This window comes from Eleginops maclovinus, chromosome 3 (assembly GCF_036324505.1).
Source record: "Eleginops maclovinus isolate JMC-PN-2008 ecotype Puerto Natales chromosome 3, JC_Emac_rtc_rv5, whole genome shotgun sequence".
Lineage (NCBI taxonomy): Eukaryota > Metazoa > Chordata > Actinopteri > Perciformes > Eleginopidae > Eleginops > Eleginops maclovinus.
In genome coordinates, this window is record NC_086351.1 from 9736075 (window position 1) to 9760285 (window position 24211).

A 24211-nucleotide genomic window follows, 5' to 3' on the forward strand; every position below is an offset into this window, starting at 1 on the left:
CTTTCCTGTAGCCGAGAACGGAAGCGGAAATTCGGCCATCTCCTCGTACATTCAAGCTACAACAGGGTCAGTACACACTTGATTTTATTTTTTTATTTTGGTCGGTCTTCCGTATTTTTTGGCGTTTTGGCTTGTGATTTCAACGTGTATATTAAACACTGTCCCAAAGCAGGACGTGTCCTTGATTAAAGCTTGTACAGTCTAGCAATCATGTTGCGAACTCTCTAGCAGCAGCTAGCTAGCTAACTGCTAGCTTACTAGCTGGCTAATCTTTCATAGCAGCAGCAGCAAGTGATTTCTTTTATCAGTAAAGCTGACAGGTAAACTAACCGCCCTTTCCTAGTCGGTAGTGATTTAGGGTTATGTGGACAATATCACCTTTCATTTCGCGTTGGTTTGTCTGTCAACTCGTACCTTGATACACCCTTCTGTACCTCTGTCTACACTTTACTCAGACTTTACCCAAACCTCTGGTGTCAAAGTGTTAGCTAAATGTTTCGGAAGGTGTGAGAATGAAAGAGTTTGCCTGCTAAGTGAATAATAAAAGCAAACAGTTAAATTACATGTAGGACAGTGTTTATTGGCTTATTAGCTTTAGTAATTGCTCGTAAACTTGTCTTTCGCATACATTTTTTTCTGACAGATAATACTCACGAAGCTTTTGGTAACAGTGTTGTATAATGTCATGGTCCCCACTCTGTCTAACAGTAAGTTAATGCTTGCTATAGAGCTAGCACTTTGTCAGTTGACAGACTGATTGCTTAACGTTACATGGGTAACGGCTGTTAACGTTATCAGTGTACTGGCTAACTGGGTGTGGATAACGTCTAGTGTATACAAGTGACAGGGGGACTAAGGAAGCTCAAGTTTGGGATCATTACTATATTCAAAGGGAGATTGAACCTTAATGGTATACATGTGTTCAGCCGCTGTGGAAATACCAATGTCTAAAGTCCAGAAACACTTTGCCTGCACATTTGAGGGCGGAGAGTATAACATCACAAGGCTGTGTTATTAACATGTTTAAGCTCAACATAGTACTGATCTAAATGGGGCATCTGTTGGTCTGAAGGCGAGGCAAGTTTATTCAGCCCATATCAGCAACAAGACAGTTCAAAATGCTTGACCCCCCCACCCCCCAAGAAATAAGAGCAGAAGAACAGAACTCAAATTAAAGTATTAACAAAAGCTAAAATATCAAAATACAGGTATACAAAACAACAAAAACGTTTCAGTGCATTGTAAGAAATTAATTCAGCCTTTATTTATGAACTGAATGTTGCAGCAGACTGGCAGTTTTCTGGTGTTTTCTGTCTTCTACTCAATTTCTGCCTTGAATATACATTCAAGCCTGTCAGAGGTAACATGATAACGTTGAATGGGCATTTACTCCAACATGTAAATCAGACAAGACAATTCAAAGTAGAAGATAAGATGATTGTGTGTTTCAAAGCAACAACATATAAACAATGTAAATTAAACCTTCCTTCTCATAGTGTTAGATATTGTGGAGATATTTAAAACAACTTGAGATACAAATGGCATGTTGTTATGCCTCTTATCAACGATTAGTTAGTGTCTGAACTTTGGTACAGAGCTTCAGGAGTCTCTGAACTGGATTTTGCAATAGTTGAATTAGGTTCAGTTGTGCAACATGGTCTCATATTTGTCTGGCCTGGAAATGTAAACACAGACAACCTATATGTGTCAGGCTTATTTAAAACAACTGTACAAGTATACACCAAAGTTGTGTCTAGTTCACCATTGCTTTACCAAAGTATATTTAAACCTGAACAAATGCATATATTCCCTACATTTGTTATTCTTGTTGTTAAGATGCTCAGACTGGGTGTTTAAAAAAGTCCATAGACATAGACAAAGCTAGAGTGTAAAAGTTTGAATGTTTTCATGAGCATCAGATTGCATGGTGTGTCAGTCTGCATGCTTCCCTCTTGAGGAATATATACTTGTATGCATGAGTCCTGTTTGAGGCTAGGGAAATTGGAACAGAAGCATAGTTTCTTGGTTTCCAATTCCCACCGGTGTTCATTTACTTGGTTTCAGGGAATATTCATGCAGTGGGTGTGTTGAACTTTTCATCTTCTTTAGCAAAAAGGGTTTTGCCTTCCTGCTGCCTTTGGTCCTTGAGATATGAGGGACTGGCCATGCACTGTCTTTGAAAGTTATCTTTAATGTCTTTTGCTGAACTTGCTCAAACTGCTCCTCCTGTGTGTGCTCTCATAGAGTACGTCTAAACTCAAGCTTTGACATAATTATGGTTCATTCTTTTAAGAGGCAGAAGAATACCTGGATAATGACTAGATTTCATTTTATTTTATTACAGGATAGATAACGTTTAAAGTTAGGTCTTAAAAGATACATGTAAAGCTTTTATATATATATTGCCAGCAAACGTATGCCTGTAGATGAATTGTTTGCTTTGTGTCATTGCCAGAAATGATGGTATCTATTTGGTGAGGAAATGCAGATTGCGGGAATGAAAGGATGCTTGTGGTCAGCAACAGTGTTTCAGCTTGCAGCGTAAGCAATCAAATTCAAACAATGCTCAGTAGGTACAGTGGGATTTAATATTGTGCCATGAAATCAGTCTCCGCATGCCATTACTTGACCAGCAGCCGACAGGATGGTTTCATAATGTTTATGTCAAATTGAGATCGTGCCACCGGTATGGCACAACAGAAACCATGATTTGATTGCATCAGACAGTGTGTTTTTGAATTGATGATCACATGTTTTGCTGGTTAACATGATCACCATACTCTTCCTTTTGTGAATGGCTGAAATAAGTTTTTAAAAAAAAGTTTTACACTTCTGAGATACCTTGCACACATATTTGAAGCTGAAGTATTATTTATATTCAAGTATTGCGATACTTTTATGACATGTTTGTCTTTACCAACACTTTTGGGACTTTAATCTGTCTAATGATAAGGAACATAATCACCTGAAATGAATAAATGGATCCTGTTTTTATCTAGCATACAGAAGAGTTCCAATTTCAATATCTGTTCACAAGTACAATATTTATTCAACACTTGAACTTTTGGTCCTTATCCCAAAACGTGTGGCTTCTTGTGAGTCCGAATGCTGCAACTGATGTTATTAACGTTTATTGAACAACACATTTTGCCCTTTCTGTGTCTTATCGGTTAAGGAACAGCAATAACTCTTATTCTTTGGAGAATGAAAAAGGGTTTTATGACTTGGCTTTACTAAATAAGATAAGGTATATAACTAGTATGGCGTATCTCTGACTGTCAGTCATGTGTGCATCAGCAACAAGTCCTGTGATTGTGTAGCTGAATATCTGCTTTGTCCTCATCTTTTCGAATGCTTTCTTTGGAGTCAGACCTAGCATAACGTTTAAGCTTGCTCTAGTCTGTTTGTTTGTTGGAGTGATAATCTCAGCATGTGTCGGTTCTTTTTTTTAATGATAATCTCAATCTTGCTCCTTAGTTTTCATCTCCCTACGCCCGAGGTTTTGGGACCCAATGTTGTCACGGGAAGAAAGAGACAAACTGAGACATAGCACTCTGTGAATGAGTGGCTCACAAGCCAGAACAACAAAACAAAGCAACAGGAGAGACCCTTATTCTGCATCATTCTTGTGTAACAGGTGTGCATGACGCTCGCTCTCTCACTTCCTCTATTGACACCAGCAGTAACATGGTTTCAGATTTATCTGCTATAGACACCCTCTTTCACACTCTGATTGTTCTTCTCAAGGACGACCATCTTTTATCCAGACTCTTGTACTTGCATACATCCTCTCCAGTCTTTTTGACTCTTTCTCTTCTTGCAATCTTTTTTTTAAAATTTGAGTTGACTCTTTTAACGAAGCCTATTTTGCACCTTGAAATAACAATGTTCCTAGCCTGTTTGTTTTGTATTAACTATATTTTACAACCCCTCTTCTCCATCCGCAGTTCAGATTGCAACAGGACTCGACGGCCAGACCGTTGCCATGTCGACCTCATCGCTACGGCGACAAGTAAAGAACATCGTCCACAACTATTCAGAGGCTGAAATCAAGGTTGTGTGTCTTTCTGCTTATCTGATCGTCTTCTTCTTTCTCACACCCACATCCCACATATGTCCATTGCTGAAATGTAGGCTAATCTGTTTATCTCTACAGCACATGTGAGCAAAGCAACATGCGCCCTCTTTCCACTTATTATTCATAATATTAGCTAACCTAATCATATATCCGTTCATTAGTTTGCCTCTTTCCGGCTTGTAACGTGACTGAGTTTGTATTGATACTGGGAACACTGTGGACCATTGTCACATATCATCACAAAGCATTCGCTCAAAATGATTCTTATCACGACAGTTCGGATGGAGGATAGTTGGAAGTTTGTCCCTTGCTGTTTTGCTGTGCTGCAGGTTAGAGAGGCAACGTCCAATGACCCCTGGGGCCCCAGCAGCTCTCTGATGTCAGAGATTGCTGACCTGACCTACAATGTTGTGGCCTTCTCGGAAATCATGAGCATGGTGTGGAAGCGCCTCAATGACCACGGCAAGAACTGGAGACATGTGTACAAGGTTTGTGTTTGTTTGTGCTGTTGGATATAACTGTGGGGCAATATGTCACCAGTACATGTACCATAATAAACACACATAATAATAACTTTATATTTTGCCTTTGATCAAATCTTGTTTTTCTGTAATTTTGCAACAGTACATGTAGATTAACTACCTCCAAAATAAACAGCAGGACGTCGGATATGAAAACAAAGGCTTCTTTATGTAGAGAAATCAGTAGCGACCATTACACGTTCAGCAAACACCACAAAACATATAATCAACAGCTCCATGTATTTACTAGTCATTTTTCGTATACGCGGCACTACTTTCATCCCCAGGAAAACGCGCGTAACTCTTGTTTAGTTTTAGCCGCTAAGCATTCTGGTAGTTCAGTTTCTTAACCCTTTGTTAGGCAATAGAACAGAAAACATATCTCAAATCAATATCAATCAGATAGAATACAACAAAATATAATGATTTCTAACTCTCCTTTTAACTGCAAATAGTAATACAACCTTTAGCAGCTTTCTATGCATTAAATCAATAAACAGATTAAATCATTAATCTTATAACTGTAAGCTATTAAGTTACAACATTCTCCCCCCGATGAACTACTCTGGTCATCTAAATCTCCAGACAATACAGTAACTGAATAGGTCTCCTCAACAAAGTCCCTGATGTAGTGCGAACTGAGCAGGACCTAACAAGACCATCTCGGCCTGGAAACAGTTCTTTGATTCTTCCCAGTTTCCAGGTTTGTCTGGGTGTGTGATCTTCTCCAATGAGTACGACGTCACCCACTTTCAGTGGGGTGGTTGTCGGTGTGTCACAGCGGTGTGCTGACTTCAAGTCTAGTATGTAATCTTTGCGCCAGGCATTCCAGAAGCTGGTTGTGAGTCTCTGCCTGTACTTCCATCTTCATGTGATCTCTGCCTTGTTAGCAGTTGGGTGCTGTGTTTCAGCTGGGAATGGCTTGGGTGGTAGAGAGGTCAGTCGTTTACCCACCAGGAAGTGAGCTGGAGTCAGTGGCTGTGGCTCATCCACTTCATTATGCACAAAGGTCAGAGGCCTAGAGTTTAGTGTAGCCTCAACCTCTGTCAGGACTGTGCACATTTCTTCGTATACGCGGCACTACTTTCATCCCAAGGAAAACCCGCGTAACTCTTGTTTAGTTTTAGCCGCTAAGCATTCTGGTAGTTCAGTTTCTTAACCCTTTGTTAGGCAATAGAACAGAAAACATATCTCAAATCAATATCAATCAGATAGAATACAACAAAATATAATGATTTCTAACTCTCCTTTTAACTGTAAATAGTAATACAACCTTTAGCAGCTTTCTATGCATTAAATCAATAAACAGATTAAATCATTAATCTTATAACTGTAAGCTATTAAGTTACAACAGTACATTTGTCCTTGATGATTCAGAATGAGCATCTTAAATCGCAATTATTTGCTCCCTACAGAGTAAACCATTGAGAGTTAATTGTATGAATATTCAATGAGTAAACGGGAGAGTGATTTGAGACCCATTCCATATATTTTTGGTTTTATGAAATGTATGAATTATTTTGAATTGTGTGCGTTTTTATTTGTGTGTTATTAGTGTGTGAATGAATGTTGAATCTAAAAAACGGAATTAAAGTCCCTTTTTTTTTTTTTACAGTTGTTCAATTGGTTGTGCTTTTATTCTCACCAGGCTATGACTCTTATGGAGTACCTGATCAAGACGGGTTCAGAACGTGTCGCCCAACAGTGCCGAGAGAACATATACGCAGTCCAGACCCTCAAGGATTTCCAGTACATAGACAGAGACGGAAAAGACCAGGTACACAAACGCACCCACGCCCACAAAGCTGCATAGATAGTTGAAGTGATTAGCGACTAAGTTCCACCTTTTGTGGAATGCCGACATGCTTTTTCAAACATGCCGCTTGTGTGTAATTCAAGGGCATTTTACAATGAGTTTCTGACCTCTTGTGCAAACAAAGCCAGCCAGTACAGTTTATGGGAAGTTGGTACATGAAACCTTGAACTAACATGCTTTAGCACTAACGCTGAAGTGTACAGCTGTATGTTTTTGTAGAACAATACACTTCATTAGCAGGATATAATATATTGCTAATGAATGTATTTTTTCCAGGGGGTAAATGTTAGAGAGAAAGCCAAACAGCTGGTGACACTGCTGAAAGATGAAGAGAGACTAAGAGAGGAGAGGATCCACGCCCTCAAAACCAAAGAAAAGATGGCACAAACCTCCAGTGGTGAGATTGGTACTTAAAATAGATGTCTTAAAAGATTCAACCAATGCTCAAAGTGAAAGTATTACACAGCGTCGCAGGCCTTTAGCTCTGGGAAGTTGATAACCTGAAACAAGCTCTCATTCATGCATATTCTGATTTGTCTCTGTTGCAGCCTCCTCAGCTCCCTCAGCACCCAGCCTGGGGGGCAGCCTGTCAGTGGGCTCCCACTCTGGGGGGGCAGACCCTGAGCAGGCTTGGCCCCAGAGCACTGGAGAGGAAGATCTGCAACTCCAGTTGGCTCTGGCCATGAGTAAAGAAGAGGCAGAGCAGGTAACACAAAGCAGACACAGAGTTAGAGCCCTCTGAGATAAGGATTCAAGCATTACTGTGACTAACCCCAGCAGAGTCTGCCGTTTGTACAGTCTGTTTCAGCACCTGTGTACACAGAGGGATATTACCCATACTATTCACTGCACACACCTAGCTTTGCTCTCACCCTGTAATGCCTGACCTCCCCCAGACTAACAAGGACCCTCTGGAGGACGCAGAGCTTCGCTATGCTATCACACTCAGCAAAGAGGCTTCACAAAAGGTCAGGGGCAGAGCTGACTGCCCAGCTGACTGGGTGCCCAGTCACCAACTATCTGTCTTTCTGTCAATTGGAATTTCTGAATAACACATCAAGTATTGATCAATTAAGAAAATTAATTTCTGCTCATATTTGTCATGTGTCATTTTTCTTCAAGATATATATTTTCATCAAAATGCAGTCATTTGGTCGTGATCACTTAGTTTGCTGTCCAGTTATTTTCAATTCTGCACAACTATAAAGCTTGCTTTTTAATTGTTGTCAAAAGACAGCCCCCAAAGAATTGATTGTCGCTATTTTCTTGTTGATTATGCATGGCATTGGCAAATATTTGTCCTAACTTACTGAATTAAACACTGAGTGGTTCAAAAGTATCGATTACTCTTCCCCCCTCCGTCACCATCTCTGATAGCATGCTTTCAATTATACTCTTGTTTTTAAATGCACTCTTTACCTAAACTGTTACCCCTGTCTCCTGCTGTTCTAACTTGCTTGTACGATGTTGACTGAGGTAAAAATGTGGGTAGCACTTTATGATAAGACTACCCTTGTAAAGGACTATAAAGGTTTTATAATTAGGGTATTAATTAGGTTGTAAACACTTTATAAATGGATAAAAACCATTTATAAACCAGTTCTATCATAGTTTTCATACATCAACACAGGCTCACTATTTGGCAAGATGACTTAGCCTTATATTGGCTACCTAGCTTACTCCGTCTTCTTCATCAGCCAACATCCTTGGTATCTGTTGTTCACCGAGTTGATTCGCCCCACATCCATCTTGATTTTATCTCTTGTCTTATAAAAGCTGATTAATGGATTTTAAAGTGTTCACAACCTAATTAATCAATTAATTACAAACTATTCATAAACCCTTTATAAGGGTAGACTTATTGTAAAGTGGTACCAAAATCTGTTAGCTTTTTGTATTCTAGTGGTTAGAGTCCTGCACCTACTGCACCATAGCTAAAGCAGGGTCCTAAGGATTACACTTTTTTTTGCCAAGTGCGTTAAGCATAAGACTTACTCAGCTGTATAGCAGGTGATGCATCACTGTGCTGCTGTGTAAGAGTCACTCTTTGCTATAGATAGGAACAAAGGTTGAATTAGGAGGTAACGTCCTCTGGCGATCTGTGAGATTTGTGTTGGTTGATCTCTTTTATTTTAATGTACTCCAGGTAGGCTGGATGTCAGAGTAGCTCGACTGGGCAATGCTAAAAGACTACTTCCTGTTCTTTTACGCACAGCAGTCTAAGCAAGTGATCCAAAAGCAGGATGGAGAAACTAAAACCAGTATTCAAAAGGACAACTTGTCAACAAGCAAATTAACTACGGCTGTCTTTGTCTTTCCCCTTTATTGCTGATGTTGGTTAAAAAGTCAGTATACTGTTTATGAAAAGGATAGCCTCTCCTTGTCTAAACATTTCCAGACAGTTTATCTGTGCTCAATTTTTGTTTAGGTTGTCTATTGACAGCAGTCCTTTGAAACTAGCTTGTGTCTGATTTGCTGAAATACTGTGAGAATCAGACAAAATTGCAAACTCTACAAATTCAAGGATTGGTTGATTTGTATTAATTCTCTTTTGACTGTAGATGGTGATTAAAAGTGTTCAGTTCCAATTAAACCTTGGAATACTAGACTGATCTTAAGGCTGTTCCTGTGGTGTGCTTTCAAAGGTTGCGTGTCTCAGGTATCTGACATCCCAGTGTGTGTGATTGGCAGGAAGAGCGACTGCGCAGAGGAGACGACCTGAGACTGCAGATGGCCCTTGAGGAGAGCAGAAGGGAAAAGACGAAGCCTGAGGAGGTGTGTGTACCATGTGTCTGTACCTCTATCACTCGCCTTTCACCACCCCCTCTCTCTGTGTCTCTCAGTTCCCCAAAATGATTGTGTTGTGTTAATGGTGGTCTAGTCCGTCCCTTGAGGTGAGCACCCCTAGGATTAAAGCATAAAGTAGTTTTAAAAAGCAGCGGTGATTTGATCTGCAGTTCTCTGTCTCCTTTGACATCTCCGCTTTGTGAACTTCCTCGTCCTCTAACCTCTGCACCGTGGGTTGAATGTTTCCTTAGATCTGAATACAGCTTTAGGAGCATTAATCGATATTCTCGGCACAGGGCTCTCTGATGGAGCTGAGTGCCGTTGACCCTTGGGGGGCCGCGGGTGCTGCCGCCCCTGTGGGCTCTGCAGGCTCCTCCCCTCCACCCTCGATTCCTGCACCTGCTGCCTCAGGTCCGTGGGGCGCTGCTGCTCCTGCAGACCCTTGGGGGGTTACGTCACCCACATCCCCTACAAGCTCTGACCCCTGGGGTGGGGGAGCTCCACCTAATATAGCCCCTCCCCCAGACCCCTGGGGAGAGACGTCCAACAGAGTTAACAACGTGGACCCCTGGGCCAGCTCAGGTAAGCAGCTACCTCACTCGTCACTCCGCAGCTTACTGGAAATGTGAACTCTTGGCTGAGTGTCAGAGGAGAAGTGTGTCCTGCTCTGTGGGAAAAAGAGGATGTGAAGACCTCTCAACCTTTACTCCTCTTCACTCTACTGTTCCATTTCCTGTCTGCATTACAGCCTGTACTGTAGTCATGTCATCATGCTGTCATATCTTCTCATACTTTCACATGCTTTCAGTGTGTAATGACGAAAGCAAGCATGCTAAATCCATTCTCCCTCTGTGTCTAAACCAGGGATTTTTATCCTCTTGTTTCTACTCAGGACTGACTGTGGCTGTCTCTTCTCTCACCCTGTTGTGCCTCTTTAATGTGTGGGGTAGCTGCTTAGTATCTCTCCTTTACCTCCACTGAGCGTCAGATAGTAAAAAGGTGACAGTAACACGGTGTACGCCTGCAGAAACTCTGCTGTCACGTTAGTGGCACTGCAGAGGGTAAAGGAGAGAAGCAACAGTGTTGGAACCTAGCCCAGCTTCCTACTCCCTCCTGATTGTGTATGTACCTGTAAGGTGTTGTGTTAACCCTCCCCTCCCCTGCGTCTCCTCCCCTCCCCTGTAGCTGTGACCCCCCCAAGTGCCGACCCCTGGGGCCCCCCGGTGCCACTCAGCACATCCTCCTCGGGGGGGCCCGTAGACCCCTGGGCAGGGGAAGGGGCTCTCCCTGCCTCTGACCTTATAACCTCCGACATCTGGAGTGGCACCGCCAAACACACAAACGGCACAGGTACATTCACACTGAAAGCTACACTGAGGGATCGGTGCAGGGATCACACACACATTATACCTGCATGCACACAGCTGTCTTGTCCTACATTTCATCCTCCTCTAGTGTCTCTTATATAATCTGTGGTGATATTATAAGCAAAGAAAGATTTGGCTTGTATCCTGGTTTACTGTTTCTATTCTCCTCAGGAGACCCGGAGCGACGAGGGTCCCCGGCAACAGGCTGTGACAGTACAGGCTCCCCGGTGCCCTTTGACCTGTCATCTCTTGGGTCTTCACTTCCTGTTCGTAAGACTCCCGAGTCCTTCCTCGGCCCCAACGCAGCACTGGTGGATCTCGATTCTCTGGTTTCATCTAAACCCAAACCCAAACAGCCGCCGCCCCCTTCCATCTCTTCCTCTTCAGCACATAACCCCTTCCTCCAGAACACAGGTTAGTGACAGCTCATCTATATCTGTGTGTAACCTGAGAGAAGAGCAAAAAGCAAACGTATTAAGCTCAACAATACTTTTGTAGACAGCAGTGGTGAACCGTCAGGTATTCAGAGAACACCCTGAAACCCTCAGATTAAAAAAAAGGAAATCAAATGAATGATACAGATCAAATGTAATTAGCTGAGAATGGTATCTGTGTTGTTGATCTGTAATATTTCAGTGTTACGTTGATTTGTTTGTCTTTCTCGGTCCATGCACTATGCATTTGAGGGGTATAGTTTTAAAAAAAAAATGCAACCAATCAGATATTTTTCTGGGTCTCTGGGAAGAATATCTTTCAGCCATGGTATTCTATATCCTTGATAGAATGCCCTGGCCCTTAAGCGAATGAGAGCGTACGTTTGGATTGACAATTTGTTCAACCGATCATATATTGATTTGTAGTCAATGGGCGTATTCTTTTAGATTTTCCCACCGATCCAGGGTATTCTAGAACAGTGGTTCTCAACTGGTGGGTCGTGAACCCATTTTGAGTGGATCGCAGATATGCAAGTGAAAAAAAAAGTCACGGAGAAAAATATATATTTTGAAAGCCACTTTTATTTTGAAGGCCAGTTGCTGCGCGTGCAGTAGCCGTTTGACTGGAAATCTCGGAGAACAGAAACGCTTTGTAAAACTGCTCACGTGATCATCTTCTCAATAAAACATCTCTGCTGATGCTTCTCGTGTCTTCTGGCCAATCAGAATCAAGATTATGGCATGTTGCTGCAAGTCCCTACGGAAAATAACTTTGCAGTAGAACTACTCTTTATACATCCATGTGATTTACAAAATGTGTAGGCTGTCTTTCATTTTGACCCACAGGACAATGGGGGCTATCTACCCTTACCACAATTTCAAGTAATTTACACAGCCGCTCTCCTCTTCTCTCTCTGAGGAGCAGCAGGTTCAGCTGTCAGCAACAATAGATAAATGGCATTAAATGTTATTGAATATGTTGGGTAATAATAGGTATTTCTTTTCTTCTCCGAGTGTACCAGAATGCGTAGTTTACATGTTAGTACTTCAAAAATCTCAGGGGTTGGGTTTTCAACTTGTCACCTTTTCACATGTGGTGAGTTTTCAGGATTGGCTTCAGTCTGTCTTTTTATTTAATACAAAAAATATGTGCCTTTTTTATTTCATAAATGTCAATTCTGATTCTAGAAAACGTGATTTTTAAAGCGTACTTTAGTTCTGTGAAGGGATATAATCTGCTTTGCATGGCACTAACAATGTTGAGGATGTGGGTTTGTTCCCATGGGCATATACTGAAAATGTATGCACTGTACTTCACTTTACTTAAAGTGTATGCTATATATATATATATAGGTCCAATTCTGATAGACAGTGTTCGCCACTGGTAGACGGACAGACGGACAGACAGACACTCTAACCCTGTTCATGAAAAGTGCATTGTCAGATAGCCTTTTCTGACACAATGTGTTAATTTGAAATCTTCAGCTGTGCTCCCACTCCTAATAAAATATTCTTAATGTATTTTCATGATCCAACATCAAGAGAAAACATTTAACACAAAGTGACACCTGTTTAATGTCCTATTATGTGACACTAACATATTAACCTAATTGAGAAAAGTACATTTTAAACTATTTCATATTTAGCAATTTGGTTATTAAAATCCAAATCTATCATATAAAAGGGTTGCAGATTAAATACCAGTCATGTTTTCAAATATAAAAACATGGCATGGATTAAAAAGGTATCTGAAAAGTGTTGAACAAAATGTAACGGCATGATGTCACCGTCTCCTCGGACCCTCAGGCTCATCTCCTGCTCCTGGCATGGCAGTGACTCCAGGCAGCACCATTTCCAGTCGGGGGGTTTCTCCAATACCTGCCTCCTCCAACCCCTTTGGCGTGGCTCCCCCCATGAGCTCCATCTCACCTCAGCCCTCCTCACTTGGTCTGAGCCTCCGCTCCAGCCCCGTGCCTCCCAACCCCATGCTGAGCATGGTGCAGCCAGGAATGGGCATGGGGCCAATGAGTATGGGTATGGGGGGTCCAGGGATGGGCCTGGGCATGATGCAGGCCAGCCCCATGGGCATGCCCTTCAGCAGCCTCTCGCCTATGGCACCCCCAGGCTCGGTTTTGATGGGGCACGGAGGCGCACCACCTCCTCAGCTGATTTTGGGTGGGCCAAGTGGATCCGGAGTGATGGGGGCAGGAGGATCAGTGGGAGGCGGAGGAACGACGGGAGCGAGCACCAACCCTTTCCTTCTTTGAGGAAGTGTCACCACTACTGTGCTCACCAGTTTCAACCTCCCCTGTCGTACCTGCTGCCCCCTTCATTCACCCCCCCCAACACAGTTTGTGTCCAAAAAGAAAAATGTGTACATCTCTATATTTAAAGAAAAAAACTAAAAATTTAAAAATTATGTTTATCTTTTCCTTCAAAAGCATTATTTCATTTCAGAATAATTTTCCACATTTAGTTCCTTTCATTTCAGTATGGGTTGTTTGTGGGCGGGAAATAGAGATCTATTTATTTTTGTTTTAATCCTGTTCTGTACCGTTCTTCATGTTGTGTTATTTTCAGTCCTGTCTTGAGATGAAGGTAAGTCTGTGAGAGCAGAAGGCTTTTTCAGTAGTATCACTCTGTTGTCATATTACTGCACTGAGAGAAAGCTGGGGGGGCGGGGGCAGACATAGCCACTAACAAACTGAACAGAGAAACTGTCGTACTGCCTCTTCCTCTTCTCTCTCTAGAATGACGTTAAACACTGAATCACTGAAATGAAAAATGTGCATGAAGGATGATTTTTAATGAACAGGCTGAAAAACCTGGATTAGCATTTCAATCACAGTGTGGTCAAATTGTTTCAACTCTTTCACTTTTAATTTAATTTAATATTAAATATAATTTATTTTGTTTCCGATTTTTGGGAACAAATAAACAAGAAAATCACATGGTGATGCCATTTAAATCAAATGCTTATTTTTCCCTTCATATTATTGGAGAAAACTAAAGAGTGCTCTGACTTCTGTGGTCTGAGGGGCGAAATGATGGGATGTTTGTTGAATGTGTGTGTTTGTAGCAAGGTGTGAATGAGAATATGAATGCTCATTTGTGAGTATGCAATAGTGCAAATGACTGTTTCTGTGTATGTGTCAATATCTGTCTCCATTCTTATTTCAGTGACTCGGAAAGCAAGAAATGACATCCATTATTTTTGTTTTAAAAAATTGTCACTTGTATTAATACTGTGTAATGTTGGGATTTCAAATGAGGTATCATAAGGGTCACACATTTCTCTGCCAATCATATTTCACTCTTTATTTTTTGTCAATCAGAAGCATTAGTTTTTTCCAATCACACATTTCATATGGGACCCCTGGTGTCCAGGTGTCCCAGAGCTACACTGTCCACCCGTTTCATCCCTGTCCTTCGGAGAGGGAGAGTTCTGATGCTTCTTTTAAAAAAAAAAGACAATTATTTCAATGAATGAAAGAAAAAACTTGGACTTGACGACATGCTCCATGCTGTTCTTTTAATTTAGTTTGATGAATTGTTATTTTATATCAACAAGAAAATATCTTTTATTGGGTAAGGTTGACTTTTGTGTGGTGATGACTGTGAACATTCACATTTGAAAAGTAAAATGGAAAAAAAATCAAAAGGAATTTACGAAATAAAACAAAAACACTTTATGTGTTTGGCTTGTTTCATGCTTGTTATGTCTTTATTGTCAATATCCAAACATCCCATAAGTATTTATTTTCTGCAGATAATGTGATAAGAATATATTTACAGTTTATTTTCTTTGATGAAAATGTTTTAAAATCTTACATCCAACAGAAACAAAAAGCATCTAAGGTGCCTGCAGAAAAAAGATAGACACAAGTTATAACAGCTATGAATTTGAATACAGGTGAATCAATTGTACAAATATTTTAACCTTAAAATACAGCATTCAGTCGAATGTGACACACTTGATCCCAAACTTGCTCTCAGAGAAGCTTCAAGATACAAAAGTAAGGCAGCCCCTGCATAGAGTTTAGTGGAGACGGCTGTAAAGACTAAAGAGCCACATTTCTCTGAAACTCCTGTTTTAATGGTTGGTCCAAACAGGCAGTCCGGGTCAACCTAGCAGAGAATCCCAGTCAAAGTCGTCCTGGATCTCCTCGCTGTTGCTGTGCAGATTCTTTAATGGAGGACGCTGTCGGGGCGTCATAGACTGAGGCTGCATCCCAGCTGTGAGACAGAAACATGGACTAAGTTAGCACACAACAAAAAGGAAATGAAAACACTATTGTTAGGATTATTCCTGTTTAAATAACTTCTCCTTTATCATAGACTGCATCTACCATTAGGGGAAACAAATAAAATGGAGAAACAACATGGACAGAAATAGTCAAATGCATAATTTATATTATGGTTTATGTGATTTCTTTAAGTTAAGAAAATGGGAAAATGTACAGACATACATTTAAACAAGCAAATAAAGTTGGAAATGCATTTGAATGTTAATGAATTAAGAAACAAATACAAAATATTTTCTAGTTATTTATTTTGACAGTATGTGAACCTATCCTTTCAAGCACCATATAGAATTCCCCTCAGTTACCACAAACATTTCAAAGGAAACCATGATGTCCAGTTCTTACCAGTTGTGTTTGCAGGTTGTGTGAACTGAGGTCTTTGTCCCTGCATGTGCGGAGCCCTCCGGGGGGGCTGCACTCCGCTGACGGGGTGAACTATGGGAGAGTAAGGAAGGGGTGATGGGTGAGTGAGACTGGCGAGGGTAGGAGGCGGATTGGAGGTGAATGGTGGGACGTGTAGGGGGTGAGGAACCCCGAGGGCCAGTGGGGAGTTACTCCCAGAGGTAATCATGCCTTTCTGAGTGAAGAAACGGTTCAGAGAGTCACAGAGGGAGGTGAAGAGCGTAGGGTCCAAGGCCCAGTCACAGAGCTCCGCCTGTCGCATGCCCTCCAGCAGGTCTGGGGACAGAATGGGACAGAAAGTCTTTAATCAACAACAAAAACACGTTATTATGAGAGACAAAGCTGTTATTAAATATACACACATATATATATAGAAGAGAAACAGCATGTTATTAAGACTCTGGTGAACAGCACAGACCTGGGTGACCAGAGAGGTCTATGTTGGCCCAGTCTAGACTGCTGGCAATGCGGACGCTCTCCTTCAGAGAATCAGGGTTACTGAACCAGTCAGCTGGAACCGCTAAAGTGGAAGAAGGAAGAAAACTTTAGAAAGCACTGGTGCTGCTTTGAATGCAATTCAAGCATGTCTGGGGTTAGTAAGGTAACGTCGCACTCACTGTATTGTGGAATGCGCTCTGTCTCAGGAGGGTGTGCAGCTGATGGAGGTGCGGCAGGTGGAGGTGCTGCTGTTGGTGCAGCGTGAGGAGATAACGGTAGCAGAGTTGGAGTGTGAAGTGGGGTAGTGTCATTGTTCAGAGGAGCCAGTGGACCAACATCCGCTGTAAATAACAGAAAGATAAGTCACTTATACCGCTGCTAATGTGAATAATGTGGGCTTAATCAATTTGAAGGTTTCCATTTTGGCTCAGAGGTCCTTTATCTGAAAACCTTTTGCCTAACTTAGCAGTCACTCATTTCTAAAAAAAAATCTTTTGACGGAGTACAATATTATTTAAATGAGGCCTGATACAGAACATGAAAGCATAGCAAATATTACATTATTGCAATCTGTATTTCTGGTTTGTAAATTGTAATATACAGTATATATTTTTGTTTCCTTACAAAGTGCTGCATAGATAAACATAGTACTTACACTGTGAGCCACCCCTGTCCCGCATCGTCTTGAAGATAGATTTGAAAGACGCATACAAGTCTGGCAAGATCATCTCATCGAAGGTGAAAAGCAGCTGAGGCTCGGGGGGGTTCACTGAGACAACAGGAGGACCAGCAACAGATGAAGGGACAGCACATGCAGAGGAGTGAGGGGGGGCGGACACAGTGCAAACAGGCACTGAGGTAGGAGCGCAGGTGAAAGTGGGAGCAGAAACTGAATTAGCAGGATAGGACAAAGGGGCATTGGAGAAAGAATGAGCTGCAGGAGAAGACATATTGGCAGCAGATAAAGGAGAAGCAGAGACAGGAGGGGGTGTAAAAGTTGGACCAGGTGGATGGTGATGTGGAAAGGAACTAATAGAAGACATAGGGGCAGCAGGAGATGGATTGTGGAGAGAGTGAGTGGACACAGGGCTTGGCATGTAGGGTGATGGTTGCTGTGAAGATAAAAGATTATATTAGATGAAACGCTGCAACAACCCTGACTGTGATAAAGAAGGGAAAAAGTGATTCTACCTTGCATGGGGGTGGGGAAAGAGAGGCAAAGTGGGGAGGCTGCTGCTGCTGGATGGCTCCCAGAGGCTCTTTGTTAAGAAGCTGGTGGTCTCTGTGTGAGGATGGAGGTGGAGGTTGATGAGGAGAAGCTCTGCTCTCTGCTTGTGTCCCTACAGGAACCTGTAACAGCACAGTGAAGACTATTGAAATGGTGGAAAAGGTATACATTCCTGCAGGAAAGTAACCGTGGCATTACTTGAAGTTAAAGGGTGGTACACATAAAATACAAAACACCTTTTTTTAACATGTTTTGAGATTTCAGTCCTCACCTAAATAAATTGGAAGTGAATGCTGACTAATCTCTTACAACAATGTGAAGGGTGAGTGATATTAACAACATACGTCCTGCCTCTCCTCTTCCTCCTCTGGGTATGGACGTTTAGGCGCCCTCACTTGATTGATCTCTGCAGGTCCATCCATTGTCCAATAGGAACCCTGTCAATACAATACAAGTTTTCAAATTAACACTCTTTTCTTTCTCCATTTCACATGATGCAGAATCTAGATTGATCAGTAGTTCACCTTGCCGGGGTCACTCTGTGGTCGAGGAACTTTCCTGAAGCATTTATTAAGGGACAGATTATGCCGAATGGAGTTCTGCCAGGGAGACAAAATGATAAAGTCAGTGGTGCACCAGCTGGTAATGCAAATCATATGAAAATGTGTAACAAATCCCAAAACCCACCACATTAAACTGTAGTACCATAGTTATTACCATTGTAATAAGAAGGTAATACATTATTGTTATAGATTCAAGCTTACTTTCCAGCCGCGGCCAGCTCGGCTGTAGTAGGGGAAGAGGTCACTGATCCAGGTGTAGATGTCATTCAAACTCAACTTCCTCTCAGGTGCAGCTGCTATTGCCATGGCAATGAGAGTGGCATAGCTGTGAGGGGGTTTCCCCTTGTAGTTAGAGTGGGAGGGGTCCGGCAGAGTGGGGAGAAAGTCTCCCCTCTCCCTCCCTCTGTCTCTCTTCTTGTCCCTCTCTCCTCCTCCTCTCTCTTTCCCTGAGCGCAGGCTGCTGATCCCAGCTGAGGCAGCCAGTCGATACTGGTGAGACTGGAGTTCAGTTCAGAGGACATTTTTTTCTCTGTTTGGGTATGAAGGATCAGAAGAGGGTATTTTAACAACAATTCCCTTTACTTGGGACACTAGCTATAAACACAAAAACTGAGAAATGCTTTATCAGATTTCTCTCTGCCTGTGATGTAACACTGTCAACCGCTCTGTTCCTGTACTTCCACTCTGCAAGTTCAGACACTTTGTGCTGCTGTGGAAACTAGCCACTCACAGGCAAATACATGAAAACAACTGCATATAAGTGTGACAACTCCACATATACTTTCTATTTTGTGAGGAAGAAGAATGACTTGCTTACCTCTTTTCGGTCAGTCGAGGCCCAAGGCCTTAAAAAGTGTTGATATTTGATGTTGTCATCAGCTGTGCACAACTGCTGACAATCTGCTGTCCGTCCCTTATTTCAGATCTCCCTCTTCAGCAAGTTGATCCCCCCACGGCCAGTCATGCCTTTGGTTTGTGAAAGTTTATGTAACTTTGTAGAAATACACACCAAAAAAACTTATCGGAGAGCTTCCTTTTTCTTTCCCTCTCTCCTTCCCCTCCCTTTCTGGCTATACCAGAATTACGTCACACGTCCCTCCCACTTGTGACCTCACTCTTTGCACCTCCCCTCTCTGAGCTGGTCCCTCCTCTTCAGCTTCTCAGGTTTGAACTAGATACTTCTCCAGCTGTAGGCTCACCAGGATTTTAATAAATAGTCAGTTTGTACTCAAACGGTACCGCTCAGGATTTCACACAAAGCATGAGAGTTTGATTCTGAAACATGAACACAAGAGTCGTACAGATGTATAGCATTATCACTTTATCAGTATGTTGCAGTGAAATTCTGTACAGTATTTTTGGGACAGAATGACAGGAGATGGTCCCGCTACAGAGCGCTGAAGAAGGAGAGGAGGCCGGTGTCAGGGGACGGGTGGGCCAAAAGCTTCTGGATCTGTCAATAAAGAATAAAAGTTTTTCAGGCATGAAACAAACAAAAGTAACTCAGGAGAGCAACGAAGCGCAGCTATAGCAAGCACCTCCTTGAAGTTTGGGTGTTTGGCGTCTTGAACCAGCTGCAGCAGAACAGCCTCAGTGGTGGTGAGGAAAGCCCCACTCTGCTTCAGTCGGGACAGAGCAAACAAACGGTCTGTCTGGCTGTTTGGGGTGACACAAAAGTAGGAACACATATAAACAGATTCCAGACACACACAGCAACAGATCTATATTTAATATGGGTGAGATGATGCTATATAACACAAAAAAAACCTAGAATACACAGATACCTTCTGGATGAGACGGCATCAGCCACGATATGGACCTCTATTCCCTTTTCAAGCAGGTCGTATGTTGTGCACTGTGGAAAGAAAAGAGGGGAGGGAATTTAATTATTAACTGAAGCTCTGTTGCACACCAGACTATAAAAACTTCCATAATTGCATTACTTTAAAACAGTATACTGTTTTAGCATACTAATAATATTTCCCCTAATCTCCTTTCACATAATAGATGTTCATATCTTACAGTTTGATTCAAGATATTTATTGTCATATGCACAGTAAAAAAATCTGACTTTGCTAGTCCACCCTACGTATAAAAAACAAAACAAAACAAACATATATATAAAAATTATATGCGAGTTTTTCATTATATCTCTCCTTTAATCTGTGAAGGAACACTAATAAAAAGGGTTTTATTTCAATCAAAAATCCATGAGAGACATGCGATATGTATGAGCAAGACCTGGCATCATTAACAACGGTAGGCAAGCCAACTGGAGAATAAAAACTGCAAGTTATTGTGGATCTCGAAAACTATAACAAAGGAACACGCTTAAGGTACATTCAAATAAAGTAGAGGACAGGTCTTGTGTTGTCTTTCATGATGCTGAGAAGGATATTATCACAATTGAACAGCAATGTGGTCTTACTGCAATACAGGCGTGTGCCTCTATTCCACACAGTATAGCCTGCTTGGGGTTCCCGAGGGCCTGCATCTGCTTCTCCACCTCGTCTATCATCATGGTGAAAGAGGTTTTAGCATAAGCAGTCAGGTCTGCTGCCTCCAGCTCTGGTACTGTGGGACCCAAGCCTTTAGGGTACTGCTCTGTTAAAATGGGCGGAATGCCCAAAACACGACTGGCCTGTAAAGAGAGAAATAATTAATACTTCAAATAAATATCTGAAGCTGATAACTGGTATTGTTGACAGGCACTGGAATAGTTATGTGATGGTGAGTATTTCCAACCTTGAGCAATCTTGCCGCATTGCTGACAATGTTGGGAAATTGGAAAATGTTGGGTCTGAACTTCTCCTGCATGTCACACAGGAGGAGCACTGCATCCTTGGTGGAGAGCCGGCCAATGCTTGCCACTGAAAGCGCAAGTTAACAGAAAAGGAGGTACAGATTCAAGGTCAGGGACAATACTGGGGATAGGCCACTGCATTTTAAAATAGCTTTGACGCTTTTAATGATATCACCCAATCAATTGCATGTTTACAATATAGTGGCTACGTTGCAAACACACATTCAAATGATGTTTTAAAAATGTGTGCATTTTATGTCTTCTTTAAAAGGAAACAGGTTCTCTTCCTTGTACGAAATATTTCCTCAATGGTGTTGCATTGTCTTTAAAACAATGAGAGCAGTCTCTTATCTGAACACTAATGAATTAGGACGACATGGCGATATACGATCATTTGAGCGAAACTTAACATGAAGGAACATTAAAGTGAACTTACTGCTGTTGTCTGAATGGTCCTTCTGTGTGGTAGAGGACTGGGTGAATGGTCAAACAGGGCTGTAGAAAGTTCAGCTGTCAGGTTAAAGTATAATGTTCCATGTGACGTCCCTGTGTTATGAGAAACCAACACAAATTGTTATTAACTTGAAGCGAAAGAGTAGGAATGCATGCAATTTTCAAGAAAGAATGGGCACAAGATAAAAAAATTCACAATCAACTCCGTAATAGGCATTTTAACAGTTCCAACGCCAAAAAGAATAACTAACCTAGCATGTAGCTAAAAAGGAGACACACAAGTTCAACAGATTTGATAAACACAGCAGCCCAGCGCCCAATGAGCAATGGAGTTACGTGTCTTCGTGATTGACGGTTCTTAGAGCCAATAGCAGCCATTGTACGCAGCCAATCGCTAGGCTTGTTTAGGTGGGTGGGAGGTGGGAAGCACAACTAGCACAGAGTGGTCACCTGAAGATGTCTGACAATGCAGAGTCTCCAACAGAAACGCCAAAAGAGGAGGCACAACCGCCACCAGACGATACGTCGATAAATGATGAAAAGAAAAAAAGTAAGAAATTGTTATATATCTAAAACTCTATTCTATCAGTGATTAATAACTATCTGTTTACGAGTGATGTTGACAGTGCGAGAAGAAACTGTTCCGGGACGTAAATTAAGATTGACAGAGGTATTGGCCAATTGAAAGGCTCCTGTTTTCTGTTTAGCCAATAAGCATTAAGCTTTTTTCATGTAGTACTACCGGTTTGGCGATCGGATAAATCAAATTCTGCTATTTATGAAGGCAAGAATTATAATCTTTTTACTTTTATGGGAAATATATTTTCAGAGAGGCTATTTACATGTGTTTAGATAACATATATTTTATAATAGTTGTAATGTCAACTACACATCTTGTAACTGTCATTGTATTAATGCTAAGCTAACAAACTCCAGTTAGCTTAAAACTGTTAACACAACATTTCTCGTTTCATGGTTTAGGGGCCGTTAGGAGGGTCGTTCAGGAATTGGAGTATCCTAGTTTTCTCTAATAATATTGAGTTGTGTGAGGTTTGATCCAGGGTGACTTTCTGTAGCAGAGTTATTTCATTACACTATTTTTTTTAACTTAAAATGTACTGCCAAACACTTCATTTTATTGACCACCCAAACCCTCAGATTTAAAATTATTTAATATCTCTACATTTTTATTTAGATCTATTAACATCATTTTGTCTTTAATATGTGAAGTAAAAGTAACCATATTGCAGTAAGTAAAATGCATAGCCTATATTAGTGATGAGTGAGCCAATACTTCACTGAAGTTTATCATGTCTAATATATTTTAATACATATAATATATAACCTCCATTTTTCTGCAGCCCTTTATGTTTATTATTTATGTGCACAAAAATGTTGTTTGCGTATAATATTCAAAACCTTTCTTCTGATCACAGCCTATTTTTATTTATTTAATTATTGTTTAGGGTTAATGGCACTAGTACCCTTATAAAGGCATGTACTTATTTCTGCGACAATTTCTCAATTTCTTCTCCATGTTTCAATGGATTTAACTCCTCCAGCAATTCCCACAACAATGTATGTTTAGATTTGGCCTGACAGGTTTGGGTGGCAGCAGCAGCACTTTCACCTTTTTTTCTTCTTCTCCATTTTAATAGTTGATGTGCTGCTGAAAGCAGTGGGGGACGCTCCTATAATGAAAACAAAGAAGTGGGCAGTTGAACGGGGTAGGACGATACTGTCGCTGTCTCAGTTCATCTCTCGTTTCCTCAAGCTGGAAGGCAGTGAACAACTGGTAAGGATGAAGTTTGTCGACCTGTTTGTTTACTTTCTAAAAAATGTAGGTCTTCTATTCTTTACATGTCACTGCATCTGCTTTTTTTACAGTTCATTTATGTTAACCAGTCATTCGCCCCTTCACCGGATCAAGAAGTAGGGATCCTATTTGATGTGAGTAAACACCTACAGTATTTTAATGCCCTGTGATTGGTTTTAACATAAATCAGATTGATTTGTAATTAATTTTCAGAATGTGCAAAAAAATAAACTCCACTCCAAAGTCTATTCAACAGCTTTTTTCAGAGCTTTAATCCTCATCATCCAAACCACATGCTTGATTCCATTTACATTTGCTGATAAAGACCAGGAGATGCGGCTAAATCAACTTAAAGCTAGAATCCGCGTCTTACGCACAAACCTAAACTATGTCGCCAAATACATTTGCAAAACAATTCACACAAAAAGTTGAGTTTATTCATGTTTACTTGCCAACAGCAAACATTTAATAATTGTTTTGTCTTTTATTTATACAAGAAATGAAGTAAATGTACCAAGCCTAATCTTTCCTTACAAATAATATGTTTTTCATTTTTAATTACGTTCTGTAAATCTGACCTTTTTTCTTTTGTATAAGAGATGTACTGTTTGCATAATGACAAATATGTACTGTTTGCATAATGACAAAAGTGTTAAAAAATATCCTAACCATTTTTGCATAGCTTGTTGGCCTTTTTTAATGAAATATTATATTGGCACTGTTTGGTTTTCAATTCTGGGCCATAGAAGGGATTGTGTCATGTGTTGCTTTAACCAGCAGAGGAGGCAGTAAGAGGGAAGCTCCGTGTTTCAAATGCCAAAATCCTAAACCACTGATTAAAGTAAGAAACTGTAATGACCTCAAAGTCCAGAAGTGACAGGGGACATCTGCTCTTACTGCTCTGGAGCTCAATATCCAATTAAAAAGGACAGTTAACATTGGTTTGTACAAAGCAGTTAGGACTGTACTGACACATCACTTCCTTTATTGTATTTTTCTCTTTTCTTTTTCAGTGTTTTGGCAGTGATAACAAGCTGGTTCTACATTACTGTAAATCTCAAGCCTGGGGGTGAACTGTTTCTTCAGCTTTATTTTGGACCTCTCTCTTTCTTTAATCCATCCACCAAACACACCCTTTGTTCTGTAAATACATATTGTAAATAAATGATTGTGACATATAAAGCTCCTTCTATTTTCTTTT

General features: G+C 41.1%; 4 protein-coding genes across 16 annotated transcripts; 2 read left to right on the forward strand and 2 right to left on the reverse strand.

The window, feature by feature from the left end:
- On the forward strand, nucleotides 1-14711 carry epn1a (epsin 1a). 11 transcript variants are annotated; one of them, XM_063879217.1, is made up of 13 exons: nucleotides 10-66; nucleotides 3478-3637; nucleotides 3948-4054; nucleotides 4408-4566; nucleotides 6248-6376; nucleotides 6692-6821; nucleotides 6964-7121; nucleotides 7312-7383; nucleotides 9107-9190; nucleotides 9499-9784; nucleotides 10388-10552; nucleotides 10741-10983; nucleotides 12810-14711. In XM_063879217.1, exons 3-13 carry the CDS (start codon nucleotides 3986-3988, stop codon nucleotides 13268-13270), a joined length of 1956 nt encoding a protein of 651 aa, XP_063735287.1. In that variant the 5' UTR covers nucleotides 10-66; nucleotides 3478-3637; nucleotides 3948-3985; the 3' UTR covers nucleotides 13271-14711. The 11 variants fall into 11 exon arrangements, with proteins under 11 accessions (XP_063735288.1, XP_063735287.1, XP_063735291.1 ...); XM_063879221.1 differs by having other exon boundaries at nucleotides 6692-6812; XM_063879219.1 differs by having other exon boundaries at nucleotides 12-66; nucleotides 3953-4054.
- Nucleotides 14515-18459, reverse strand: foxj2 (forkhead box J2). Its single transcript, XM_063879225.1, is given in 11 exon segments — nucleotides 14515-15239; nucleotides 15653-15742; nucleotides 15881-15985; nucleotides 16128-16229; nucleotides 16327-16488; nucleotides 16803-17259; nucleotides 17339-17497; nucleotides 17720-17812; nucleotides 17900-17974; nucleotides 18140-18408; nucleotides 18411-18459. Coding segments are annotated over 11 exon segments (1674 nt in total). The 3' UTR covers nucleotides 14515-15126.
- Nucleotides 18460-19242: 783 nt separating this feature from the next.
- On the reverse strand, nucleotides 19243-21840 carry isoc2 (isochorismatase domain containing 2). 3 transcript variants are annotated; one of them, XM_063879255.1, is made up of 7 exons: nucleotides 21645-21840; nucleotides 21178-21287; nucleotides 20684-20808; nucleotides 20367-20579; nucleotides 19723-19793; nucleotides 19477-19594; nucleotides 19243-19391 (listed from the first exon to the last, which is right to left on the reverse strand). In XM_063879255.1, coding segments are annotated over exons 2-7 (594 nt in total). In that variant the 5' UTR covers nucleotides 21179-21287; nucleotides 21645-21840; the 3' UTR covers nucleotides 19243-19325. The 3 variants fall into 3 exon arrangements, with proteins under 3 accessions (XP_063735325.1, XP_063735324.1, XP_063735326.1); XM_063879254.1 differs by having other exon boundaries at nucleotides 21446-21656; XM_063879256.1 differs by lacking the exon at nucleotides 21645-21840 and adding an exon at nucleotides 21391-21413.
- On the forward strand, nucleotides 21586-24192 carry atg12 (ATG12 autophagy related 12 homolog (S. cerevisiae)). The gene is made up of 4 exons (XM_063879263.1): nucleotides 21586-21744; nucleotides 22853-22989; nucleotides 23082-23144; nucleotides 24024-24192. The coding sequence occupies exons 1-4, from the start codon at nucleotides 21651-21653 to the stop codon at nucleotides 24081-24083; spliced, it is 354 nt and encodes a 117-aa protein (XP_063735333.1). The 5' UTR covers nucleotides 21586-21650; the 3' UTR covers nucleotides 24084-24192.
- The last annotated feature ends 19 nt before the right edge of the window (nucleotides 24193-24211 follow it).